The following is a 27,998-nucleotide window of genomic DNA, read 5'->3' as shown; positions in this document are numbered from 1 at the left end:
TGGGCGTTTTTTTCGGCTAAAAATGCCTTACTATACATGGTCGTTTTTTAGGGCTAAAAACGCCTTACTATACATGGTCGTTTTTTTTCAGCTAAAAATGCCTTACTATACATGGTCGTTTTTTTCGACCAAAAATGCCTTACTATACATGGCCGTTTTTTTTCGGCCAAAAATGCCTTACTATACATGGTCGTTTTTTTTTGGCTAAAAATGCCTTACTATACATGGTCGTTTTTTTCGGCTAAAAAAATGGTCGGTTTTTTTCAGCTAAAAACGCCTTAGTATACATGGTTGTTTTTTTCCAGCTAAAAATGCCTTACTATACATGGTCGTTTTTTTCGGCAAAAAATGCCTTACTATACATGGTCGTTTTTTTCGGCTAAAATGCCTTACTATACATGGTCGTTTCTTTTTGGCAAAAAATGCCTTACTATACATGGTCGTTTTTTTTCGGCTAAAAATGCCTTACTATACATGGTCGTTTTTTTCGGCTAAAAATGCCTTACTATACATGGTCGTTTTTTTCGGCTAAAAATGCCTTACTATACATGGTCGTGTTTTTTTTCGGCTAAAAATGCCTTACTATACATGGTCGTTTTTTTTTCGGCTAAAAATGCCTTACTCTACATGGTCGTTTTTTTTCTAACTAAAAACGCCTTCCTATAAAGTAATCCCCTGTTTTTCATGGTTAATAGTGACCAGATCACCCGCGATAGATGAAAAAGCAGGGTTATAAACAATGTTCTAAAAGTTGCTGAATTGTCATTTTAAACAACATAAAAGATTTTATGGTAATGTGTGCTTTTTATTCAGACGCGAGTCGTTACCAGAGATTGGAAGATGAACTTCTCTTCAGAACGGTGACGCTTGGACAATATTCACATTTTAGGATCCTTTCTTACTTTCCCTCGTCAAGTACTAACGCACGCGTTTGCTTTTGTAGATTAGAGGAGATGAACCCGATCCACTCCCACAGAGACACGACGACGACGAGGTTTGTCACTTGAAACGCTAAATTGCGTTCCAGACATAAGCCGATAAGTTGTCTAAATCGCATCTCTTTTCAGCAACGACAAGTCCAGAATCTTTTCAAAAGGGTAAGTCGGTACTCTGGAAATTCATTTATTTATTTATTTAGTTATGTATTTATTTATTTATTTATTTATGTGCGTATGTACATATGTAGAGAGAGATATGTAGGTAGGTAGGTAGGGACTTATTTAGTTTCTGCCACCAGGCTCAACTCCCTCCCAGCCCTGCCCCCCACCCTTTCCCACTGCCACACTCACCAAACTCTGAGTACATGCATTGGATTGGATTGCATGCTGTACTATCATCCTGAACGCTATTTTTTTATCACATTTTTTTCTGCAAGACCTCACTTCAACTTTTTTGTTTTGCATTCCTACACTACACACACACCTCACTTTACATACGTCACTACCTCACCTTACATATGACACTACCTGACTTTACATTCAAAAACTACATGTAATGTCTGTCGTTTTTTTGCTGTATGTCATGCATATTAGCATATTTCACAATGAAGCTGACTTTGACTTACAGTGATACCTCGGTTTACAAACCCTTTCGCTTACGAACGTTTCGGTTTAGGAACGTTACATTTATGAAAATTTTACCTTGGCATACAAACTTTACCTTGGCATATGAACTTTTTTCATACATGGAGCTGCCTCAATGAGTGATGTGACCAAGCCCGTTCTTCTAACAACAAAATGGCAGCCGACTGTTTTTGTCCTCTATCCCCCCCCTAGTCTTCGGTTAAAGCCATGTGATTGGTCAAGAACGCAGCAGTGAGGGGAGGTGGTTTAAGCATTAAAGAGACAGGCAGACGACAGTGAGAGTTTCAACTTTGATAGTTCAAAGCAGAGTGTAGACTGCAAGGTTAAAATATCCCATCAACCAGGCTCCACAAACAACCCGCACAAGCCATCTGTACACTTGATGCAATAAGCTATCAACCCAGCTAAACAGAACACGATGATAAACCAGATAAAATTATCACAGAGAAAGCACCTCCAAGGGATCATTCCTCAAGATGGTGAAAGAAGGCTACGTTCCTCATCAAGTGTTTAATGCTGATGAAACCGGCCGCTCCATTCCATCAAGCCATCAACGACCATCACAAATGTCAATAAAACAACTTTATTATACGGTACAGTTTATTGATTTCATTATAATACCATAGCACTTATTATACATAAAACAAGGTATATTTGTGTAGTTTTAAGTAGTTTTAGAAAATTAGAAAGTAGAAAATGTTATGTTTTACGGAGACATCTGAACGGATTATTCTCATTTTAATGGTTTCCTATGGGAAAATAATTTTTGGGATACACACTTTTCGCCTTACATGCTCTGCCTGGGAACCAATTAAGTTCGTAAGCCAAGGTATCACTGTATTTATCTACTTTAATTTCCTGCGCCCCCCTCCTCCTCCCCCAATCTAGTTCCTGTTTCATTATTCAAAAGCAAGGACGTCCGACGACCCAGAGGGGAATATGGTGAGCAGTCCGAACTGATCCTGGAGAAGAATTTGTGATTATCTATCATAATTATTGGCGTTTTTTTTACCTCCAGTCCGACTCTGTTCACCCTCTGATGCGACTTTCGCCTAAGATGTCTCAACGGAGGAAGAAGACGGTGGTGCTTCTGGTAAGACAAAATGTCCACTCCGGCATGTCACATGACCGACGCCTGACTGCCTTTTCTGGTTCTGCAGAATATTTGAGAGCGATGACCACGACTTTGTGCTTGACCAAACAGAACAAAAAAAAAAAAAAAAGATGTGAGGGCTCCGCGCCGGATGATGCAGTGCGGACGTGGCGTTCCGGGCAGAATGACGGCGCGCTGGAATGCTTGTGAATGTGACTCAGACGTGTTGTTAACGTGTTGCACATTAAATACTCGTAACGATGGCTGGCGGTGGTTTTTATTTCATTGATAAAGGTGAACAGGAATGATTAATTTTTCGCAAGATTGTTTCCCACGTTCAGATTTGGACGCTTCAAATTGGAGGTTTCCATGACAACAGATTTAACCTGTCACTGTACTTTTTTTTCTTTGTTCAAATACAATTAGGTGGATGTGAAGAATTTTCACTTCCAGGCGTGGGCACACATGAATAAAAATGTTTTTTTTCCGACATATTGAAAATATATTTCTAGAAAAAGTTGAAGATTGTTATTGGAAAAAAAAAGTCAATGTATTTTAATAATTGGATATTTATGAACGGGTAAAAAATATGTATCTACGTCTATATATAAATTTTATTTAAAAAAATATAGATGTATTTTATTTTTAAAATATCTATTTTTTCAAATGTGTCTATATATATAGAACATAAAATGTAGACACATTTCAAAAAAATATATATAAATATACATATACACATTTCAAAATATATATATTCGAGAAATGAAATTTATATAGTGAATTTTATATATATATATATATATATATATATTAAAATATATATATATATATATATATATATATATATATATACATATGTATACATATATTTATATATATGTATACATATATTTATATACATATGTATATAGATTTTTTTAAATCCCAAAAATATTTAATAGTTTCGACTTTTTTACATAGCTATTTAAAAGTATTTAAAAAATTCACTATATAAATTTCATTTCTAATATATATATATATATATATATATATATATTTTTTATCTCAAATCATCTATTAGTGTCAACTTTTTTTACAGAGCTACTTAAAAGTATTTAAAAAAAATATCAATTCATTTTTTTTTCTAGTGAATGAATTGAAATCAAAAGAAAAGTGTAGATAGAAAGAAGTAGTTTAATGAATGTCCATTTGACTGAACACATGATTGCAAACGCTGCCACTAGAGGTTTTTGGCCGCTGATTTAAATAAAGGTAGGAAATAAAAAAAAAAAAAATTAAAAAAAGAAAAGGTGTCAAGCGACTTTAGTTAATCTTCATCCGAGTCATCGCTGTGGTTGCGTGTGGGGAGCGAGCACCTGATGGATGACATCATCTGATCGCGGATCTGCTTGTGGGGGTTCTCCTCCAGGTCCGTCTTGACCGCACCGGACTCGGACAGCCTCCACTCCAGCTCTGAAAGCAAACGCAGGAAATTTTACTCAAAAAAACTCCACGTAACTACCATTTACAATTCTGTTCATATGAATCGAGTTCAAGTTCTTAGAAGAACTGCAATAAATGAGAATGGGTGGATGAATAAATAAATTAAAAAGTAAATAAACAAAAGGAGGACATAAATACATAAATAAATGGTTACATAAATGGATAAATAAATAAATGAATAAACGACAGAGTGGGCAAATGAATATATAACTAAAAATAAATACATAAATATATGAACAAACAAATAAATACGTAAATAAATAAACTAGTGGGTGGGTGAATAAATAAATTAAAAAGTAAAAAAACAAAAGGAGGAAATAAATACATAAATGGTTAAATAAATGGCTAAATAAATAAATGACAGAGTGGGCAAATGAATAAATAAATAACTAAAAATAAATACATAAATAAATAAATATATGTAATAAATATATATGTAATATATATATATATATAAATATATAACAAATACGTAAATAAATAAATGAGTGGTTGGATGAATAGATACATTAAAAAGTAAATAAACAAAAGGAGGAAATAAATACATACATACATACATACATACATACATACATACATACATAAATAAATACATAAATGACAGAGTGGGCAAATGAATAAATAATTAAAAATAAATAAATATATGAACAAACAAATAAATACGTAAATAAATAAATGAGTGGTGGATGAATAAATAAAAAGTAAATAAACAAAAGGAGGAAATAAATACATAAATAAATGGATAAATTAATAAATAAATAAATGACAGAGTGGGCAAATGAATAAATAACTAAAAATAAATAAATAAATAATGGTGGGTATATATATATATATATATATTAATAAACGAACAAATAAATATGTAAATAAATAAATGAGTGGGTGGGTGGGTGAATGAATGACTAAATAAACAAATAAATACATAAATAAATGAATAAACCAATAACCAAATGAATAAAGAAATGTTTAGATAGATAAAAAAATGACAGAACGGGCAAATGAATAAATAATAGAGTAGACAGAAGAACCTGCTCGTTCGTGAAAGACACATCACTCATTGAGGCAGCTCCATGTACGAAAAAAGTTCGTATGACAAGGTCGAATTTTCATACATTTAACGTTCATAATGCATTTTGTGTCTTGGAGTTGCTTGTTCTGTAGCCACAAAATGACATAAGTCTTCTTGTGCCGGTCCCAAGCCCGGATAAATACAGAGGGTTGTGTCAGGAAGGGCATCCGACGTAAAAGCTTGGCCAAAACAAACATGCGGATCAAACATCTAAAGATGGAGGACACTGATTTACTGTGGCGACCCCTTGAAGGGAAAAGCCGAAAGGAAAAGAAGAATGCGAAAAGTTCGTAAGCCAAAGGATTCGTATAGCGAAGTATCACTGTACAGTGACAACTCAACTTACAAACACCTCAACTTACAAACTGGTTGTCTTACAAACGTCAAATTTATGAAAATTAAACCTTATAATAAGCACTATTTTCATAATACACACCCACCACGGCTGGCGGAGTGATCTTCGGCGGAAGCACACGACCGAACAGCACCAGAGGTTAAGTTACCAACAGTCCTTATGGAAGGTGACTCTCCTTCCATAAGCCATCAACGACCATCAAAAAGGTAAATAAAACTTTATTTTACAGCACAGTTTATTTCTTTAATTACAGCCGTCATGTAATGCGCCTTTCTTTCCAAACAGCAATTCCCTTTGACCTTCGAACTCCAACGCCATTCCATCAAGCCACCAATGACCATCACAAATGCAAATAAAGTGACTTTATGATACAATGCAGTGTATTTCTTTTATTGCAATACAATAGCACATTTATTATACATAGAATAAGGTATGTTGTGTGTAGTTTTTTAGGCTTATTTAGTTGAAAAGTATATTTTATGGCAACCCGGGAACGGATTATTCCCATTTTAATGGTTTCCTATGGGAATTTTCTTTTTTGAGATACACACTTTTCGCCTTACACACTCTCTCTGGGAACCAATTAAGTTCGTAAGTTGAGGTCTCACTGTACATAAATGAAAAATTCAAATAAATAAATAAATAAAAGGGCATACCCTCTAGCGTCAGCTTCATGCCGCCAAAGACGAGCGGGCCGATGAACTGCGCCTTCATGCCGCCCTGGCAGTAGACGAAGATGGTGGGCAGGTTTTTGTCGGGGTAGTTGGGGATGCAGGTGGTGGAGATGGACTTGAGGAACTTGGTCTGAGGGAACTTGCGAGCCAGCGCGCTCATGTGCTGGTTGATCAGGGCGCACAGGGGGATGCTAGCCCCCCCCACCCAAAAAAAAAAAATAATAATAATTAATAAAATAACTTTGTTTCAATTTCCGTTTGAACTGGCTGTTTGGCTGGTGCCGGTGTGAAAAGCGAGTGTGGGGCATTGTGACTTACCCCTGTTTGTAGAGGTGCAGCACCACCCAGATACCTTCTCCGGCCTTGTTGACTTCTTTGACGTAATCCTGACCGGAGATCTCCACCACTTCCCCAAACACGTTCTTCATCTGCGACGACTTCCATTCGGCCAGACGCTTTTGTCTGAATTTACGCACACGTGGAAACCGTACTCGGCCATTTTGTTTGTTTGGTATATGCAACTACAATTTGTCCTATCACGCACCATGCAAGTGACGTCTCAGTGGGACATTCGCAAAACGAGCCTGAGGGCATTTTCATGTCATTTAAAGGACAACCGACGTTACTTTTTTGTTTCCTAAATGACATCAGAAAAACGTTTTATAGCATCTAAAATATCCAAAACACGCAGGCTGATATTTTTCATCAAATGCAAAACACCAATAAAAATAACGTAAAGTGTCCAAAATCGGCAAAAAAATTGAGCTGCGAATTGGGCATTTTCAGAAAGTCCCGCCCCCAATTCGTGACGTCACGCCAAGACATCTTGCATTGCTCGTGAATCAAAACAATGGCTTCAGTTTCGGAGAATATGCTTTCTTGTTACACACCCAGTTATGAATATGATTCAAATAGTTCTGAAGAGGAAAGCATACATGTTTGCAATCGATTAAAAAATTTATTTGTGCCATTTTGAGGCAACATTGGGGGGAAATGTATCACCAAAAAAGAGGCAGAAAATGGCGACCAAGCTCCTGTGGGGAATTAATCAGCCCGTTTCCACAGGCTGATAAATTCCTTACATGGAGCTTGGTTGCCCTCTTCTGGCTCTTTTTGGTGCAACAAGAGGTTTTCAGACCAAACAAGCATTGACGTGATGGAAGGACTGCTACAATGTGTCCTTTTTTCGGTCAGGGGCGTTCCTTCAGTGACGTCACGTACGGATTCGTCACCAACTCAAAAACAAGACTTCCGGAATATTCATCGCGAGTCTTAAAACGTAAAATATAGCTATATGCGGTGGAATCTTTGTAAAATACGCTCAGTAGAAGTCATTTGAAGACATTTTACAAATTATGGACACAACTTGTCCGGAGACGTCAGTTGTCCTTTAAATAAATATGTCTCCAAATAAACATGATTTTGGGGCATCTAACAATGGCGTCTTGTGGGCTTACCTATACATCTCAATGGCTGCCTCATCATCCTCTTCAAACTCATCTTCGTTCTCCTCCAGCTCCTCCAGCGTCATGTTCTCATACGTTTTCACTGAACCGAAGACACAATTATAACTCAATTTTAATCACTCGATAATAACCATACAATATGACACAAACCGTATACTACAAATATTTGTTTTATGAAAATAACATGAAACAATTTTTCACAAATTAAAGAAAATAAGTAGTTAAAATAAATTAAATAATTTTAGACATTTTTATTTTGAAATCCCGTCATAATACACCATCAAAAACATTCCATGATAAATCTGGAAATATTTTGAACGTTTTTTTAGTTTACAGTGACGGTACAATACAGTACAGTTTACGAACCCCTTGGCTCACGAACTTTTCGGTTTACGAACGTTAAATTTATGAAAATTTTACCTTGGCATACAAACTAGTTTTCGGGATACACACGGAGCGCCACAATGAGTGATGTGTCGTTCGCGAACGAGCCCGTTCTAACAAGGAAATGGCAGCGGACTTTTTTTTTGTCTATTCCCCGCCCCCAGTCTTCGGTTCAAGCCACGTGATTGGTCAAGAACGCAGCAGTGAGGGGAGTGGGGTTACAGACAGAGAGAAAGTGAGGCCGTTCTCCAAAAAAGAAAATGGCAGCTGACTTGTTTTTGTCCTCTCTTTTAAACATTAGAGACGGGCAGATGACAGAGAGAGTGAGAAAATGGATAGAAAACAGTGAAATTTGGACTCGTTTCAACTTTGAGAGTTCAAAGGTAGAGTGTAGACTGCAAGGTTAAAATTTCCTATCAATCATGCTCCACAAATAACCTGCACAATCCATCTGTACACTTGATGCAAAAAGCTATCAACCCAGCTAAACCGAACCCAATTGATGAGGAACAAGGTAAAATTATTGCAGAGAAAGCACCTACTAGGTATCATTCCTCAAGATGGTGAAAGAAGAAGGCTACATTCCTCATCAAGTGTTTAATTCTTATAAACCGCCCACTCCATTCCATCAACGACCATCACAAAGGTCAATAAAACGACTTTATTATACAGTACAGTTTATTTCTTTATACATATTACCATAGCAATACCATAGCGCATTTATTATGTATAAAATAAGGTATATTTTGTGTAGTTTTAAGGCTTAGAAAATTAGATTTTATGGGAACCTGGGAACGGATTATTCTCATTTTAATGGTTTCCTATGGGAAATTATTTTTTGGGATACACACTTTTCGCCTTACACACTTTGCCTGGGAACCAATTAAGTTCGTAAGGCAAGGTATCGCTGTACTTGTAATTTGTCGCCCTCTGCAGGCTAACACGTGTATGTAATGCAACTTTAAGCCTCGACTCGATTCGAAGTATTTTCTTCCCTTAAATCAGCCGCTAAGCGGTTAAAAAATACGCTTACCGACACACTGCTGCTGGAGAGCCAAATCTTGCTCTTCTTCGTCATCTTTCGCCACCTCTTTCGGTGGAAGAATTCCCTTTTTCCTGAGAATGTCATTCCACTCGGTGTCCTCGTTAGGGTCCTGTAAGAAGATCCATTACGATATTTCCATAAACGACAAATAACGCTACATAAAGGCTACATTTCTATTGACATGCTGACAAGAAAACAGACACTGTGCTGAAGCTAGACTGAGGTAACTTTGAGAAAACACTCCGGGTGATAACGACTGTTAGGTTGAAAGATTTCCCGTAGACAACGACGGTAAAGGGAATTTTCTAACCTGCATTTTGTCACACAAGTTTTCCCCAAGAATCACACCACTCCTATTGGAGACCGGAAACGGAAAGAGGGAAGCAAAAAAAGATCCGGTTAGAAACAATAACGATCATTTTTTTACATTTACGATATATTATATTGCGAAACACATTAAAATAGGCATCGAGTGTGATTCTTCCTAATCCCATTTTTTTATGTTTAATATCAACCACGAAGTTGAACAAAACATTCTGTGTTTGCGGTCGAATAAAATTTCAAGGGTACACTCATAAGCGTGGGACCTATTTCCGCTTCAGTCTAAACATGTCCATATTAGGAAAGGCAGTCTGCCGTTCCATTTGTGGCTGTCGAAAAACGTCATTGAACAGGTGCTACACACTCGGTGCTATGAATAGTTCAGATTCTAACACGGCAAAATGAAAATAATACTACTGTAATTAAACGTGTTCTGTGATGCACAGTTCGTTTTCTGTTGCACATGTGCCCAGTATGAGTGATGATTGTCAGTAATCGCCGTCTTTTGTTTTGAATAAATGAAAAGTAATTTTAAAAACGCATCTTTTTGTAATAATGGTGGACTTTATCGTTAAATGGTTGATTTGTTCAATAAAACTGCAAAACACCATCGTTTTCCCTCCTTTTTATGCTTTCTTGGAAAATGTTTACCCCTCTCTCCCAGCAAATTGGCATGTTCGTGTTTATTATGTTTGTTAAAGTCATTATAAGTGCCTTGCATGCTGGATCCGAAAGGACAGTAATTTCATCTGTGCTGTATGTCATTCATATTAACATATTTGACAATAAAGCTGACTTTGACTTTACGTTGAATGAATAATGTGCTTGTTTATTTTATTTTAGTGAATTGGGGGGGATCCTTGAGAGGTTTGAAAGGCGCTTCTAAATGAAATGTATTATTATTATTATTATTATTACAGGCGAGAAATAAAGTGGAAGAAGTGAATCTATCGGGATATTTGTGTGGTTGCATTTGTGAGCACGTGACAAGCCACGATCCAATCAGAGAAGAGCAATTCATCCCTTTGCGGAAGTGTGAGCGGTTGAAATTGGGAAGTCGGTAAAGTGTACGCGTTGACACTCTTTCCCTTTTTATAAGCTACTCTTTTCACGAGTCAACAACGAGTATTTCCCTAACATCAGTATTGAATGAAAATATAAGTGCGATAAACGCAAAAATGTTGACGTTGTATAAATGACGTCACGAATTCGAACACACGGTGATTTTAGATGAGAACGTCGAAGTGAGACATCCCTCGCAAAGAGCGTTAGAGACAATCTTGGATCGGCGTTTCCAGCTGTTGAGGGCTCGACTCGAGCCAAGCTCTCGTCCAACAGTGTTGGAAGTTCGAATCCCGCGTGGCAAACAATGAAACCAGCCCCCTACTCTCCGCTGTAAGACCGGCTGGGGGTGGATTTTGCAGTCCCCCGCCCACGGGTGATATCCCACCCTGTGGAGAAATGTGGCTAAACCCGGAGGAAGTGGCGCTGAAGAAGGCGCTGAAGCTGTGGGTCACCGAACGGAGCAACGACTTCTTCCTGTTGCAGAGGAGGAGAGGCCACGGGGAGCCCACCGGGAAGTTCAGCGGTCTGTATTACACGAAATGTAGCTCACCTGCTTGGGTGTGGAGGGCGTGAATGTTTGACGGTCGCGAGTGGGTCGGTCGAAACACTCTTGAAAATAAACAGCTTTTTGAAAATTCCCCTAAACTGACGCAGTAAAGTTTTACCTCAAATAGAATGTTTCTGGTATTGTCAAGCTACTTTAAAAGTCTACAAAGTTGTCACGCGAGTGACCGACTAGTCTTATTTCAGTAGTGCTTGTCTGACCGTGTTTTGGTGTCGCTTCTAGGGCAATAATTAACCAATTGCACCATGTTTTTTTTTCCTGTGCCATACACTAAACTCAATTTTATTTCAAGAGCGCTTTACAACAACCACTACAGTATACAAAGTTCCCCAGTGCAAGGAAATACCTTGATTTCTTAAAGGACAACCGACGTCTCGGGACAAGTTGTGGAGCGAATGAGTTAAGATACCACACAAGGGCAGCAAATACAATGAAAACAGTCAGGGGCCTAACATTGAACCCTGTGGAACACCATACATTCAAGGCAGAGAGACATGTTGTCTAATGACGGAAATGAGCCAAATTTCGAAATCACACAATTTGGAAGCCAGCGGTAGATTTTTCTTTTTGTTTACTTTTGACACTTGATGGGTGGCTATTGTAGGGAAACATTCTGGAATGTTCCCCTTGGCTGAGAGGCTTTGTGCATGTTGCCAAGCGATCGGGTCACACCTTCAAACGGCTCAAGCTTGGACAGTTAAATACCAAAAACTATCGAGGCTAAAATGATATGCTGGGAGCACATTTTTCTGTGAACGGGGAAAAAAAAACAAGCTAAAAACAAAGTTAAATACAGTGATACCTTGGCTTACAAACTTCATTGGTTCCCAGACAGTGTGTAAGGCGAAAAGTGTGTATCCCAAAAATTAATTTCCCATAGGAAACCATTAAAATGAAAATAATCCATTCCAAGGTCCCCATAAAACACAATTTTCTACTTTCTAATTTTCTAAGCCTTAAAACGACACAAAATATACCTTATTTTATGTATAATAAATGTGCTATTGTATTCTAATTAAAGAAATAAACTGTACGGTATAATAAAGTCATTTTATTTACCTTTGTGATGGTCGTTGATGGCTTCCTCATTAATTCCTCATCAGTACCTCATCAATTGTGCTCTGTTTAGCTGGGTTGAGAGCATTTTGCATCAAGTGTACAGATGGCTTGTGCGGGTTATTTGTGGAGCCTGATTGATGGGATATTTTAACCTTGCAGTCTACACTCTGCTTTTGAACTATCAAAGTTGAAACGAGTCCAAATGTCACTGTTTTCTATCCATTTTATCAATCTCTGTCGTCTGCCTGTCTCTTTAATGTTTAACCCCCTCACTGCTGCATTCTTGACCAATCACGTGGCTTTAACCGAAGACTGGGGGCGGGGAAGAGGACAAAAAAAAAAGTCAGCTGCCATATTCTTTTTTTTGGAGACGGGCTCGTTCGCGAACGACACATCACACATTGTGGCGCTCCGTGTGTATCCCGAAAAATAGTTTGTATACCAAGGTAAATTTTTCATAAATTAAACGTTCGTAAACCGACGTACAACTAAAAAGTAAAACAGTCACATTTTAACCAGTGTAGCCTCACAGCCAAATGGATATGTTGTCAAGGTGACCTTGCTAGGTCAAAGGTGTTATGACGCGATTGTTTGCAGGCCTCCTGGTGGGGGCGCTAGACACGGTGCTGGACTCCAATGCCAGGGTGACGCCCTTTCGGATCCTCCTCCAGATTCCAGGCTCGCAGATGAGTTGGATCATCGCTAGCGGTGAAGTCCGCACAGTGCGTGTTTTTAGAGATGGGAGCGTTGTTTTCTTTTTTTTTTAATGTTTCAGATGTTTTTCGTTCAGGGGCCGTCATGGAGGAAGTGAACAAGCATTGGGATTGGCTGGCGCACAATCTGCTGCACTCGCTGTCCGTCTTTGAGAACAAGGAGGACGTGGCCAGTTTTGTCTGTGGAAAAGTGAAGGTGGGAGATCACAAAAATGAAAGTTCGATGGCGCCGTCAACAACCCGGATTGTGATTGTGGGGGCGGGGGGTGTCAGGGCCTGATCGCGGAGGAGTCCCACGGTCGCCAGGCGGCCCAGGAAGACGACCCGGAGAAGTTTCGAGAAGCTCTGCTCAAATTCGAGCGCCACTTTGGGCTGCCGTCGTCCGAGAAGCTAGTCACGTTCTACTCGTGCTGTACGTGGAAGGGGCGGGTGCCGCGCCAGGGTCTCCTCTACCTCAGCATCAACCACTTGGCCTTCTACTCATTCCTGCTAGGGAAGGAAAGTGCGTCTTATTTGTCCATTTAGCAAATCGTAACCACTTCCCGCCATTTTCAGTTGGAGTCCATTTTAAAGATGGCTGCCGGGGGGCTTTTTATTTCTCACAGTCAAGTTTGTGATTCCTTGGGCGGAGGTGATTCGTTTGGAGCGGGTCTCCGGCGGATTCATGACTGAGGCCATCAGGGTAAGCACCAGGCAGAGGCAGCGGGACTTCTCCATGTTCCTCAACTTGGACGAGGCTTACGGGGTGGTGGGGCAGCTGGCCGACATCGCCCTGCGACGGCTGCTGGACAGCGAAGGCCTGGAGCTTGACAGAGTGCTGCAGCAGCCGGCTCGCATCACCAAAAGGTCAGACATCATTTTTTTGGGGGGCCATGTTTCAAATTTGGTAGAAGTGAGACAAAAACTAATGGAGGTGTCGAAATGACCACCATCAGTTTACTCTACCAAAATGGCTGACTTCTTGTGCGTCTCCGAGCACGGCTTCCGCTATTTTAGTCTATTCCGACACATTTTAAGCTATCCGCCAAATGCGATCTTCTGCATCACCAAAAGGTCAGACGTCATTTTTTTTACGTTTCAAATAGACAAAAATAAACAGAGGTGTAGAAATGACCACCTTGCGCCTGATTCTACCAAAATGGCCGACTTCTTGTGACAGTTTTTGTCTATTCCGACACATTTTAAAGGACAACCGACGTCTCCGGACAAGTTGTGTCCATAATTTGTAAAATGGCTTCAAATGACTTCTACTGAGCATATTTTCACCGCATATAGCTATATTTTACATTTTAAGACTGCCGCTGAATATTCACCCCTGACCGAATAAAGGACACATTGTAGCAGTCCGTCCATCACGTCAATGCATTTTGCTGTACTTGTTTGGTCTGAAAACTTCGTGTTGCACTAAACCGAGGCAGAAGAGGGCGACAAAGCTCCTTGTAAGGAATTAATCAACCTGTGGAAACGGGCATACAAAGTTGCTTTCCTGCAAGGTCAGACGTCATTTTCGTATGCTTTCCTCTTCAGAACTATTTGAATCATATTCATAACTGGATGTGTAACAAGAAAGCATATTCTCCGAATCTGAAGCCATTGTTTTGATTCATGAGCAAGGAAAGATGTCTTGGTGTGACGTCATGAACTGGGGGCGGGACTTTGAGAATGCCCAATTCACAGCTCAATTTTTTGCAGATTTTGGACACTAATTCATTTTTATTGGTGTTTTGCATTTGACTAAAAATATTAGCCTGCGTGTTTTGGGTATTTTAGATGCTATAAAACATTTTTCTGTCAGTTAGGAAACAAAAAAGTGATGTCCGTTGTCCTTTAAGCTATCCGCCAAATGCGATCTTCCGCATCACCAAAAGGTCAGGCATTATTTTTTTGGACATGCTTCAAAAAGACAAAAACAAACAATCTTCAGCCTGACTCTACCAAAATGGCCGACTTCCCACGCGTCTCAGGGCACGGCTTCCTGACTCTTCGTCTATTACGACACATTTTAAGCTATCCGCAAATGCGATCTTCCGCATCACCAAAAGTCAAACATAATTTTTTTTCTGCCATCCTTCAAATAGACAAAAACAAGCAGAGAAGTAGAAATGACCACCTTCAGCCTGACTCTACCAAAATGGCCGACTTCCCACATGTCTCAGGGCAGGGCTTCCTTTTCGTCTATTCCGACACATTTTATGCTATCCATCTTCCATTTAGGATTCTTGAGGAGCAGGCCTTGCGTGAGTACGTTTTGGCCCTGTTCCGCCTCCCTCGTAGCGAGAGGCTGCACGAGGTGGCGTCGTGCGCCGCGTGGACGCCGCACGCCCGCAGCCACACGGCCGGCACACTCTACACCACCGACAACTACTTAGCCTTCTCCAGTCGAGAGGAGGGACAGTGCATCCTCCTCATCCCCCTCTCTGAGGTGAGAACATCGAGCCATTGGAAATCCATGTCACGCAAATGCTAACGTGCTAGCGGATGCGCTAACGCTTGGGACCGGGCAATGTGCTCCCCCCAGGTGGTGTCTGTGGAGAAGGCGGAGAGCACGTGCTCGCTTCCCAACCCGGTGATTGTGAGCGTGCGCTCCAAAAAGGCCTTTCAGTTCATCGAGCTGCAGGAGCGCGACGACCTGGTGGAGAGTCTGGACTGCCGGCTGCGCTCGCTGCATCTCAAGCAGTCGGCTTTCAGAGGCAGCCGGCGCGCCGACAGGACCGCGGTATGCTTGTTAGCTCAATGAATGCCCCATGCGGAGACGCATCGGTGAAATTGATTGAATTATTTGTTTTCATGTAATAATAATAATAATAATAATAATAATAATAATAATAATAATAATAATAATCCATTTGATTTCTAAGCGCCTTTCAAAACTCTCAAGGTCACTTTCTGGTCACGGGATCAGTTTTTCTGTGGGTGAGCAGCGGCAGCCACACGTGGCAGCGTTCACTCAAGCCGGAAGTAACTCAAATAAGATCGAAAGCTAGCTAGCTAGCTAATAGAAAGCTACTAATAATAATACATTGTATTAATAGGCACCATTCAAAACTCTCAAGAACATAACTGATAGCTAGATAGATAGCTAGCTATAGAGCTAATAGCTAGCTAGCTTTACATTATACTACTTGGCACATTCAACTAGCGAGCTAATAGATAGCTACTACTAATAATACATTGTATTTATAAGCGTCATTCAAAACTCTCAAGCTCAATAGATACATATCTATAGAGCTAATAGCTAGCTAGCTTTACATTATACTACTTAGCACATTCAACTAGCAAGCTAATAGATAGCTACTAATACATTGTATTTATATGCGCCTTTCAAAACTCCCAAGGACAGAGCTAATAGATAGCTAATAGCTAGCTAGCTTTACATTATACTACTTAGCACATTCAACTAGCGAGCTAATAGATAGCTACTACTAATAATACATCGTATTTCTCAGCGCCTTTCAAAACTCTTAAAGACAGAGCTAATAGATAGCTAGCTAGATAGCTAATAGCTAGCTAGCTTTACATTATACTACTTAGCCCATTCAACTAGCGAGCTAATAGATAGCTACTAATAATGATACATTGTATTTATAAGCGCCTTTCAAAACTCTCAAGGACAGAGCTAATAGATAGCTAGCTAGATAGCTAGCTAATAGGTAACTGGCTTTACATCATTGACTACCAGACGGTGTGCGAAAATGTGTCCAATCCAGTGCCAGGGTTTTTGTCATTGTCACTCTAATTTCAGGACCCACAGAATATTGAGTTTTAGGACTAAATAAAGATTCAATACAGCGTTAGAAACATTTGACACTCTTCTTTCACCAGAAAATAAATAGTTCCTAAACTATATGGGTCTGGACTACAAGGGAACCTGGCTCATTTTTGGTCTTTGTTAGCATATCAGGAACATGAACGCTCACGTCAGTTTTTGTTGTTTCGGCATCAGAGCAACCTCAATCCGTACTACACGTTCTACTACGACACGGCGTGTTCGGACGAAGAAGAGATGGAGGAGCAGGTGCTTCGGAACACGGTCAACAGCGAAGCCCTCATGACGGCCTTTCATCAAAACGTCCCGGGAAGTCACGACAAGGTTAGCATAAGCCACCGTATCGGTACTCGAGCGCTAAATATCGCCGCCGTACTACACATCCGATGTCCAAGTGCTTTATTTTGAGACTTTGTTTTGCTGTATCGCTGATACCGCATCACTGCGTCATGATACCGTTGATATCGGAAAGTATAGCGTTGCGAGTCGATAGCATCATCGCTAAATTCTGATATGATTGACATCGCTGGCAATATAATGGTTACTCAAACGTATCTATTGTGCAATCGCAGTACAGTAAAGTCTCGTTATATCGATATCGGATATATCGATAGTCCCGGTTAGATCGATACTATTTCTATGCACGCACGGAGAAAACAGGGTCGGATATATCGATAGTCCCGGTTATATCGATATTTTTTCGGACTCCCTTGAATATCGATATAACGAGACTTTACTGTATTATGATGTCCAAGTGCTTTATTTTGAGACGATACCGCATCGCTGTATCATATCGGAGAGTAGAGCGTTGCGAGTCGATAGCATCATCGCTAAATTCCGATGTAATTGACGTCACTGGCAATATAATGGTTACTCAAACGTATTGATTGTGCAATCGCAGTATTCCGATGTCCAAGTGCTTTATTTTGAGACGATACCGCATCGCTGTATCATGATACCGTTCATATCGGAGAGTAGAGCGTTGCGAGTCGATAGCATCATCGCTAAATTCCGATGTAATTGACGTCACTGGCAATATAATGGTTACTCAAACGTATTGATTGCGCAATCGCAGTATTCCGATGTCCAAGTGCTTTATTTTGAGACGATACCGCATCGCTGTATCATGATACCGTTCATATTGGAGAGTAGAGCGTTGCGAGTCGATAGCATCATCGCTAAATTCCGATGTAATTGACGTCACTGGCAATATAATGGTTACTGTATTGATAGAGCAATCGCGGTATTATGATCTATTAGCGCCTATTTATACAAATATCGTTTTGTGAGTTACTCTGAGATAATGTTGTGGAATTTTTACGATACTGAATGGATAGCAAAATATTGTAGCATCATAATGGTTATTGACGACCGTTACGGACTGTGGTTGTCTTGGCATATTGCAGATGAATCAGATACATAAAATAAGGTATATTTTGTGTCGTATTAAGGCTTAGAAAATTAGAAAGTAAAACATTATGTTTTATGGGGACCTGGGAACGGATTATTCTCATTTTAATGGTTTCCTCCGGGAAATAAATTTTTGGAATACACACTTTTTACCTTACACACTCTGTCTGGGAACCAATTAAGTTCGTAAGCCAAGGTATCACTGTAGTTGTTTTTACGATTATCAAACAATCGCTGTACCGTCACACCCGCGGTTACGTTGGCAAACTATTTTCTCGTATTAAAACACACCGTTGGCTCGTTTCAGAATATGGAGGCAGAGAAAGAGAAGATGTGGGAGGATCACTTTGCCGAATTCGGCCGCGGCGTACACATGTTTCGCACCGACAAGGTCCAGCGTTTGATTGCTACGGGGATACCCGAGTCACTACGGGGCGAGCTTTGGATGACGTTTTCTGGTGAGTAGGACAAATAACCCAGCTTTGACATTAAATGGGCGACAAGTACGTTATTGGATGACATGCTAACAGTTGCTATGCTAACACAGGGTAACCATATGTCACGAACGACACAGATGGCGATGTATGTCAAAAAAAATCGTAGTTCAGTGATGGATTCGCATCTTACGCTTCAGTAGCTTATTTCTTCATTAGCTGGATACTAACATACTAAGTAGCTGCATGCTAACATACTAAAACATATATTTTTTTACCCTGCAGACGCGTCATCTGATCTGGACTCGCACCCTGGCTACTATGCTGGCCTGGTTCAAACATCGATGGGTCAGAGTAGCCTGACCACAGACGAGATCGAGCGGGATCTCCACCGTTCCTTACCAGATCATCCCGCCTTCCAAAATCCCACCGGAATTGCTGCGCTACGCCGCGTACTCACCGCCTACGCCCATCGCAACCCCAAGATCGGATATTGTCAGGTATGACTGGCGGGATTATTTGCGTAGTCTTAAAAGTAGTTGAATGCTAACATAACAACAACATATTGGCAACGATTACATAACGGTACTATTTCAAATGCGGAAAAGATAAAAGGCGTATTCTGTAAGAATTTTACATTGGTGATTGAAGTTACGTACGAGTTCAACTGAGAAATGCTACAATGCTAACACACCAACAGTCAGTATGCTAACAGATAGCAAGATATCAACATGAGGCTGGACTGTGAAGTGTCCTTGAGTGTTCTGAAAGGTGCTTATGAATAAAATGTATTATTATTATTATTTAAAATGTTGCCTTGTAGTCGCAAACTAGTTCAAAGGAGAATTGCTAAAAGGCTAACAGTTGACAATGCTAATACATAGCAATACTTATTCGCTGCAATTTCCGAATTTATTCTGGAATTGAAAAGTTGACGTGGAACGCCATTCCCGAATTGGTTCGGGTTTTGTATTTCTGGCGGGGGTGCCGATAAAGCGCTGGTCAGACCTCTGGCAATGTTTTTTTTTCGCCTTCCACGAGGAGGCAGCATTTGCCTTTTGTCCATGTTAGCGCTTTGTTCCAGCTTCAGCTGTTGTTAAAGCGCTATATAAATCAATTTGCATGTATTGTATTTTCTATCTAGCTAGGTATCTGTTGGCTATCTATTAGCTAGCTTTCTATCTATTTGAGTTACTTCGGGGTTGAGTGAACGCTGGCGCGTGTGGCTGCCGCTGCTCACCCACAGAAAAACACATCCTGTGACTGTAAAGTGACCTTGAGAGTTTTGAAAGGTGCTTAGAAATGAAATGGATTATTATTATTATTAGCTATTTGCGATCTATTAGCTATCTGCGATCTAGCTAGCTATCTATTCACTATCTTAACTCACTGGCTATCTAGCTAGCTATGTGTTGGCTATCTATTAGGTAGCTTTCTATCTATTTGAGTTACTTCCGGGTTGAGTGAAGATTGGCGTGTGTGGCTGCCGCTGCTCACCCACAGAAAGACTTATCCTGTGACTGTCAAGTGACCTTGAGAGTTTTGAAAGGCACTTAGAAATGAAATGGATTATTATTATTATTAGCTAGCTATTTGCGATCTATTAGCTATCTGCGATCTAGCTAGCTATGTGTTGGCTATCTATTAGGTAGCTTTCTATCTATTTGAGTTACTTCCGGGTTGAGTGAAGATTGGCGTGTGTGGCTGCCGCTGCTCACCCACAGAAAGACTTATCCTGTGACTGTAAAGTGACCTTGAGAGTTTTGAAAGGCGCTTAGAAATGAAATGGATTATTTTGGACAGACGTCCCCATTTCAAGCTCAGATAACCCCGTACCCATATAACTTAGGAATTAACTCTTTTTTTCTGATAAAAGAAGAGAGTCTAAGGTTTCTTACACCGAATTGAATGTTTATGTTATCCTAAAACTCAATATTCTGTGGGTCCTAACAATTTCAGTGAAAATGACAAAAACCCTGGCACTGGAGTGGACACCTTTTTTTTTGCACATCGTCTGGCAGTGAATGAGTTAAAAGTACAAGAAAGCCGCTCAGGAACATTCGTGAGGATTTTACAGCGTGCCTTACAACCTCTCATTCAATTCTGTTGATATGTGTTAAAATGCTAAGATGTTAGCAGTCGATGTTCTAAAACGTAGTTTTGCGATGCTAGTCGATGAACATCCTGGCGTCCGTGCTGCTGCTGTACGCCAAAGAAGAAGCCGCTTTCTGGCTGCTGGTGGCCGTCTGCGAGCGGATGCTTCCCGACTACTTCAACAGGCGTGTGATCGGTAAGCGTCTTGGATTTGGAATGAAAATCGATGAAACGTTAACCCATTTAGCATTAGCATTAACGGTGGGAAATGACTTTTCTTCTCGGCAGGCGCCCAGGTGGACCAGTCCGTTTTCGAGCAGCTGATCGCCGAGAGGCTCCCCGATCTGGCCGATCATTTTCCGGATCTTTCCACCTTGTCGTCTGTGTCCCTCTCGTGGTTCCTCACCATCTTCATCAGCGCATTGCCCTTCCACAGCGCAGTGCGCGTGGTGGATTGGTTCTTCTTTCACGGCATCAAAGCCATCTTCCAGCTGGCCCTGGTGGTGCTGGAGGCCAACGCCGACAGTCTCTGCGCCCGCGTGGACGATGGACATGCACTTCTGGTTCTCGCTAGGTATAGTGATACCTCGGTTTACGAACCCCTTGGTGTACGAACTTTTCGGTTTACAAACGTTAAATTAATGAAAATTTTACCTTGGCATACAAACTATTTTTCGGGATACACACGGAGCGCCACAATGAGTGATGTGTCGTTCGCGAACGAGCCCGTTTTCCATAAAAGAAAATGGCAGCCGACTTGTTTTTCGTCCTCTATCCCCGCCCCCAGCCTTCGGTTAAAGCCACGTGATTGGTCAAGAACGCAGCAGTGAGGGGGCGGGGGGTTAACATTAAAGAGACAGGCAGACGACAGAGTGATAAAATGGATAGAAAACAGTGAAATTTGGACTTGTTTCAACTTTGATAGTTCAAAGGCAGAGTGTGGACTGCAAGGTTAAAATATCCCATCAATCAGGCTCCACAAATAACCCGCACAAGCCATCTGTACACTTGATGCAAAAAGCTATCAACCCAGCTAAACAGAACACAATTGATGAGGAACAAGGTAAAATTATCGCAAAATTATCAAGCCATCAACAACCATCACAAAGGTCAATAAAACGACTTTATTATACAGTACAGTTTATTTATTTATTTATAATACCATAACACATTTATTATATTTAAAATAAGGTATATTTTGTGTAGTTTTAAGGCTTAGAAAATTAAAAAAATTGTGTTATATGGGGACCTGGAAACGGATTCTTCTCATTTTAATGGTTTCCTATGGGAAATAAATTTTTGGGATACACATTTTTCGCCTTACACACTCTGTCTGGGAACCAATTAAGTTCGTAAGCCAAGGTATAACTGTAAGATCACATTTTAGCTTAGCATCTACTCGTGCCGCCTTCTGCCATTTTGCAGTTTTCTGGAACATGTTGGAAGTGAGCAGTTGTCTCCCGGCGAGTTATCTCAGCCTTCCGCGAATGACAGCAGCAACAACACGTCGGATCCGCCTGTCGTGCGCCAAACTAACATAACGCAGCTGATCATCGACGCCTATGAAGTGAGTCACGAGTTGCTAATTCGTTAGCGAGAATACGGATGCATGTTTGGTTGCCACGTGTTTAGCCAGAAGAAATTATACAAAGAAAATCCATAACATTTGTTTGATTAGTTTGCTAACATGCGTGCTACTTTACATCCGCGCGAAAGATGCTAACAGTCCGCTAAACGGGATCCACAAGCATCATAAAAACTATTCCTAAAGGGCGTTTAATCCATCAGTTGTATTTATTTAGAGATTGAAAAAAAACATCCTTAAAAATGTTAACATGTTGCTTAGCTAGCGAACGATAACTGCCGGTTAAACAGGAACTAGCCTGTTAGAGTTTTCTGATGCATTCTCAGTGACTAGTTTAGCCTCCATGCTATCATTCAACTAAAAAGCTATTTTAACTCATTTGCTGCCATTCCTGAATTTAGTTGGGAATTGAAAAGCGTGTTGTGTAGCGCCATTCCCGAATTGTTCTTTTTTCTCCCGTGGGTGTGCCGATAGAGCGCTGGTCAGACCTCTGGCAATGTTGTTCCCTTACTTTAATCGATTTTGCAATAGATTAAAGAAGTCCTTCCGTCTCATTTTGAGTCGTCTGGACTCCAATGTAGCGCACAGAAAATGCGCAAGATGGCGCCTATGCTCCGTTGGAAATGGGCTGATTTGTCTGCTGGGAATTTGTGACAACTAGTATCAAATAGTAGTCTTGGTTCAACACACAACGATTCACCATCGCGTTATTTGTTTTTTTTTTTTCTTCTAATTTCGCCATCAACACGAAGTTTTCAGACCAAAACAAAGTACCCAAAATGCATTGTGTCGCTTTCTCGGTCAGGGGCATTCCCTCCGTGACGTCACGTCAGACATCGTCATCAACTCGAAAACAAGACTTCCTGAATATTCAGCGCGGGTGTAAAAACGTAAAATACAGCTATATGCCGTGTAATCCATGTAAAATACGCTCAGTCGAAGTCATTTGAAGTGATTTTATAAATTATAGCCACAACTTGTCCGGAGGTGTCGGTTGTCCTTTAAATATGTTTTCCTGGTCAGAGGTTCGGAGACTTGACGGTCAGAAAGATCGAGAGGCTTCGCTGTCGACACAGAATCCAAGTCCTGCAGGCACACGAGGACACGACCAAAGAAAACGCGGTAAGAAACGATGCTAACGGCCACGGCTAACTACCAGTCTATAACGCGCGCCGGCGTGTTTTGGTAGTTAAGAGTGGTGACGCCAGACGTGTGCATCTCCGCGGAAAACCTCGCCGACATTTATGACCTTTTCAAGGTAAATTTATCGCCGCTTTTCCCGATTCGTTCATTCAAAAGAATTACAAGCTCCATTGATCGATTATAAGCCGATTGATCATTTCCATCCAGACGGAACATTTTATCAGTTTGTACTGGGGCGACATCAGCGCGGTGGCCGCGGCCGAGGCGGCGTCTTGGAGGCGTGGCGCCTCCTACCTGGAGCGCCAGTACCGGCTGGACCTGCCGCAGTTCAAAAGCCTGTACGGGCTGCTGGCGCCGTGGCCGGCGGGCGGCTGCCAGCGGCACAGCGACACACTAGCCCACCGTACCTTCACCCTGTTGGACTCGGACAGGCGCAATCTGCTCTCCTTCAGGGATTTCGCCGTCTGGCTCGGTGGGTGGTGGTCGGAATCAAGTCTTGTTTGCTTATGTTTTAATTTTTTTGTATTAAAAAAAAAATACAATCTATGACTATCAAGCGGGTATTATTTCAGTAATTCATCACTGGGAAAATATTAACCTTTCAGTTTACGAACGTTAAATTTATGAAAATTTAACCTTGGCATACGAACTATTTTTCGGGATACACACGAGGCGCCACAATGAGTGATGTGCCGTTCGCGAACTATCCCGTTCTCCTAACAAGAAAATGGCAACCTATTGTTTTTGTCCTCTATTCCCCGCCCCAGTCTTCGGTAAAAGCAACGTGATTGGTCAAGAACGCAGCAGTGAGGGAAGGTGGTTTAAACATTAGAGAGACAGGCAGACGACAGTGAGAGAGTTTCAACTTTGATAGTTCAAAGGCAGAGTGTAGACTGCAAGGTTAAAATTCTCATCAATCAGGCTCCACAAACAACCCGCACAAGCCATCTGTACACTTGATGCAAAAAGCTATCAACCTAGCTAAACAGAACACAATTGATGAGGAACAAGGTAAAATTATCGCAGAGAAAGCACCTACATGGGATCATTCCTCAAGATGGTGAAAGAAGAAGGCTACATTCCTCATCAAGTGTTTAATGCTGATGAAACCGGTCACTCCATTCCATCAAGCCATCAACGACCATCAAAAAGGTAAATAAAATGACTTATTATACAGTACAGTTTATTTCTTTAATTATAATAACATAGCACATTTATTATACATAAAATAAGGTATATTTTGTGTCGTTTTAAGGCTTAGAAAATTAGAAAGTAGAAAATTTGGTTTTATGGGAACCAGGGAACGGATTATTCTCATTTTAATAGTTTCCTATGGGAAATTATTTTTTGGGATACACACTTTCCGCCTTACACACTCTGTCTGTGAACCAATTAAATTCCTAAGCCAAGGTATCACTGTATAGTCATTTTCTTTAACTTTTTTTTCCCCACAAAATTATTTTTATATTATTTTTTTCTCCAGATTTTTTTTTTTACTTGGGGGGGCAGGGGAATAACTTTTTTTTTTTTTGGGAGAGAGTTAAAATCTATCTATCTATCTAGTTGTGTGTTTGTTTATTTATGTATTTATTTGAGAGCGTAAAAAACCTGTTTTTTCCCCCCCTGTTTATGGTGACAGACACTTTATACTGCGGCGAGCTGAGCGACAAGGTCAAACTCCTCTATCGTCTGCACTTACCTCCCGGTGAGTCTTTCCTCGCGCCTCGACCGCAGCGTTAAAATTCTGACGTCTTGACCATTCCGCCTTCCTCAGCTCTGACGGTCAGCGGCGAGCGCTCATCTTCTCCGTTGTCGTCCGAAATCAAGATCCCTTCAGCGTCATTGGGCCGACCTTTCCGCGTGGGCGTGGCCTATGGTGGGAGAAAGATTGACAAGCGGAATTGAGTTTTTAAACTTGCTTATTCGCTGTTTTTTTTTTTTTTTTTTTTGCTGCTTGAAGAAGAGGCTTGTGAGAAAGAGGGAGTGAAGGACTACCAAGAGCAGCTTAAGCAGATGCTGCGGGATTTAGTCGTGGCCAAAGATAAGGATGCCCACCAGCCACTCCCCCTCATGAAACAGGTAAACTTGAAGATTTGATCATCCCGTAAAGTAGCAAACAAATGACGTAACGATGACTTTTAAAGGACAACCGACATCACTTTTTTGTTTCTTAACTGACATCATAAACATATAGCATCTAAAATACCCAAAACACGCAGTATGATATTTTTATTCAAATGCAAAACACTAATAAAAATGACTTAAAGTGTCCAAAATCTGCAAAAAAAATTGAGCTGCGAATTGGGCATTTTCAGAAAGTCCCGCCCCCAGTTCGTGACATCACTATTGGTCACACACTGCCTTGCTGCAGAATCAAAACAATAGCTTCAGAAAGTTCAGATTCTGAGAATATCCTTTCTTGTTACTCATCCAGTTATGAATATGATTCAAATAGTTCTGAAGAAGAAAGCATACATGTTTACAATCCATTAAAGAATTTATTCCGTGCCATTATGAGGCAACATTGAGGGGAGATGTCTCAATGAAAAAGAGGCAGAAAATGGCAACCTCCTGTGGCCACCTCCGTTTCCACAGGCTGATAAATTCCTTATATGGAGCTTGGACGCCCTCTTCTGGCGGCTTTTGGGTGCAACACGAGGTCCGCAGACCAAACGGGTACAGCAAAATACATTGACGTGATGGAAGGACCGCTACAATGCGTCTTTTTTTTCGGTCAGGGGGCGTTCCTTTAGTGACATCACATACAGACTTGTCACCAACTCAAAACAAGACTTACTGAATATTCAACGCGAGTCTTAAAACGTAAAATATAGCTATATGCGGTGGAATCTTTGTAAAGTACGCTCAGTAGAAGTCATTTGAAGCCATTTTACAAATTATGAACACAACTTTTAAACAAATCAGGCCAACATTCAGAAAAAATTATCAACATTGTCTCCCCAGCACGAGTTCATCCAGTTTTGCAAGACGCTGTGCGGCCTGTTCCACGGCGACCCCGAGGAGAACGAGCTGTTCCAGGCCATCGCCAAGGTCACCAGTCTCGTCCTACAGATCGGCGAAGCCACCACGCGGTCGGCGGGATCGCCGAACCAGGGCGCGACGGGGCCGGTTGACGGCGAGTGGACAATCAGCTTGGCTCAGATTTTGGCATCTGTGCTGACCGAGCAGACGTTGGTCAACTTCCTGGAAAAAGCATGCGATTTGAGCAGCCGCATAGTCGCTGCTAAGGGGAAGCAATACCAGCAGCGGGCGCCGCTACTCGCTCTGCAGCACCCCCACAGCTAGCGCCAATCCTACTGTGTTTCCTTGTACTCTACCAGCCAGTTAACCAAACACGCCTTCCAAATTCACTGTGACACAATTCCAATATTTTTGTACACAAATATTTTCTAATTTTACTGTTTAATGTAGTGGTCTGCATGCACCTTATCGTTTTTTTTTGCCCCCCAAATCTTGAGCCAAAATGTGCACACACAAAAATATGAAAGCAGAACACTGGATTTTTCTTTTGTTTAAATAAACTGATGCTACAGACAAGAAATGTAACTTGTTTTTGTTTTAAATCTCACAAAATGGCCAGAAATACAGTGATACCTTGGCTTACGAACTTAATTGGTTCCCAGACAGAGTGCGTAAGGCGAAAAGTACGTATTCCAAAAATTAATTTCCCATAGGAAACCATTAAAATGAGAATGAATCCGTTCCCAGGTCCCCATAACATATTTTTCTACTTTCTAATTTTCTAAGCCTTAAAACTACACAAAATATACCTTATGTTATGTATAATAAATGTGCTATGGTATTATAATTAATGAAATAAACTGTACTGTATAATAAAGTCATTTTATTTACCTTTGTGATGGTCGTTGATGGCTTGATGGAATGGAGTGGCCTGTTTCATCAGCATTAAACACTTGATGAGGAATGTAGCCTTCTTTCACCATCTTGAGGAATGATCCCTTATCTCTGTGATAATTGTATCTAGTTCCTCATCAATTGTGTTCTGTTTAGCTGGGTTGATAGCTTTTTGCATCAAGTGTACAGATGGCTTATGCGGGTTGTTTTTGGAGCCTGATTGATGGGATATTTTAACCTTGCAGTCTGCACTGCCTTTGAACTATCAAAGTTAAAACTCTCTCACTGTTGTCTGCCTGTCTCTTTAATGTTTAAAGCACCCCCTCTCACTGCTGCGTTCTAGACCAATCACGTGGCTTTAACCGAAAACTGGGGGCTGGGAATAGAGGACAAAAACAGTCGGCTGCCATTTTGTTGTTAGAAGAACGGGCTCATTCGCGAACGAAACATCACTTATTGAGGCAGGTCCGTGTATGAAAAAAGTTCCTATGCCAAGGTAAAGTTTGTATGCCAAGGTAAAAATTTCATCAATGTAATGTACGTAAACTGAAAAGTACGTAAACCAAAGGGTTCGTAAACCGAGGTATCACTGTACCCCGAAATTCGGAGTCCTTCAGTTTCCTCCTCAGTAATCAAAGTAATAGGGGACATATGAGACCAGAAGTCTGGAGCTGGCCTTGTGGCATCCATTAAGACACCTCCATCTATAGGTTTGGAAATTAACATTCAACACCAAGTGTGTTGAATGCAAACATAGGAGTTATTGTGCATCACAAATTGCGAAGAAAAAACAAAAACTGGATTTAAATTTCACAC

General features: G+C 40.8%; 3 protein-coding genes across 5 annotated transcripts; 2 read left to right on the top strand and 1 right to left on the bottom strand.

The window, feature by feature from the left end:
- The first annotated feature begins 657 nt into the window (after nt 1-657).
- Nucleotides 658-2,886, top strand: nms (neuromedin S). The gene is made up of 5 exons (XM_089002159.1): nt 658-860; nt 944-994; nt 1,068-1,097; nt 2,472-2,525; nt 2,602-2,886. The coding sequence occupies exons 1-5, from the start codon at nt 789-791 to the stop codon at nt 2,884-2,886; spliced, it is 492 nt and encodes a 163-aa protein (XP_088858285.1). The 5' UTR covers nt 658-788.
- A 945-nt stretch (nt 2,887-3,831) lies between these two features.
- Nucleotides 3,832-9,574, bottom strand: pdcl3 (phosducin-like 3). The gene is made up of 6 exons (XM_089002582.1): nt 9,462-9,574; nt 9,140-9,260; nt 7,714-7,804; nt 6,575-6,718; nt 6,239-6,447; nt 3,832-4,128 (listed from the first exon to the last, which is right to left on the bottom strand). The coding sequence occupies exons 1-6, from the start codon at nt 9,465-9,467 to the stop codon at nt 3,983-3,985; spliced, it is 717 nt and encodes a 238-aa protein (XP_088858708.1). The 5' UTR covers nt 9,468-9,574; the 3' UTR covers nt 3,832-3,982.
- Nucleotides 9,575-10,618: 1,044 nt separating this feature from the next.
- Nucleotides 10,619-27,027, top strand: tbc1d8 (TBC1 domain family member 8). Of its 3 annotated transcripts, none has more exons than XM_089002577.1 (20): nt 10,619-11,060; nt 12,759-12,869; nt 12,952-13,070; nt 13,148-13,376; nt 13,480-13,720; nt 15,089-15,296; nt 15,393-15,590; nt 16,818-16,964; nt 18,358-18,508; nt 18,770-18,984; nt 20,657-20,774; nt 20,867-21,152; nt 22,004-22,145; nt 23,187-23,285; nt 23,353-23,421; nt 23,514-23,778; nt 24,946-25,011; nt 25,081-25,182; nt 25,267-25,385; nt 26,271-27,027. In XM_089002577.1, exons 1-20 carry the CDS (start codon nt 10,934-10,936, stop codon nt 26,610-26,612), a joined length of 3,354 nt encoding a protein of 1,117 aa, XP_088858703.1. In that variant the 5' UTR covers nt 10,619-10,933; the 3' UTR covers nt 26,613-27,027. The 3 variants fall into 3 exon arrangements, with proteins under 3 accessions (XP_088858703.1, XP_088858704.1, XP_088858705.1); XM_089002578.1 differs by having other exon boundaries at nt 11,037-11,060; nt 12,759-12,883; nt 26,271-27,025; XM_089002579.1 differs by lacking the exon at nt 10,619-11,060 and having other exon boundaries at nt 12,775-12,883; nt 12,937-13,070; nt 26,271-27,026.
- The last annotated feature ends 971 nt before the right edge of the window (nt 27,028-27,998 follow it).

This window comes from Hippocampus bargibanti, linkage group LG08 (assembly GCF_051943395.1).
Source record: "Hippocampus bargibanti isolate YZ-2025 linkage group LG08, ASM5194339v1, whole genome shotgun sequence".
NCBI lineage: Eukaryota > Metazoa > Chordata > Actinopteri > Syngnathiformes > Syngnathidae > Hippocampus > Hippocampus bargibanti.
This window is presented reverse-complemented; position numbering and strand designations above follow the sequence as displayed.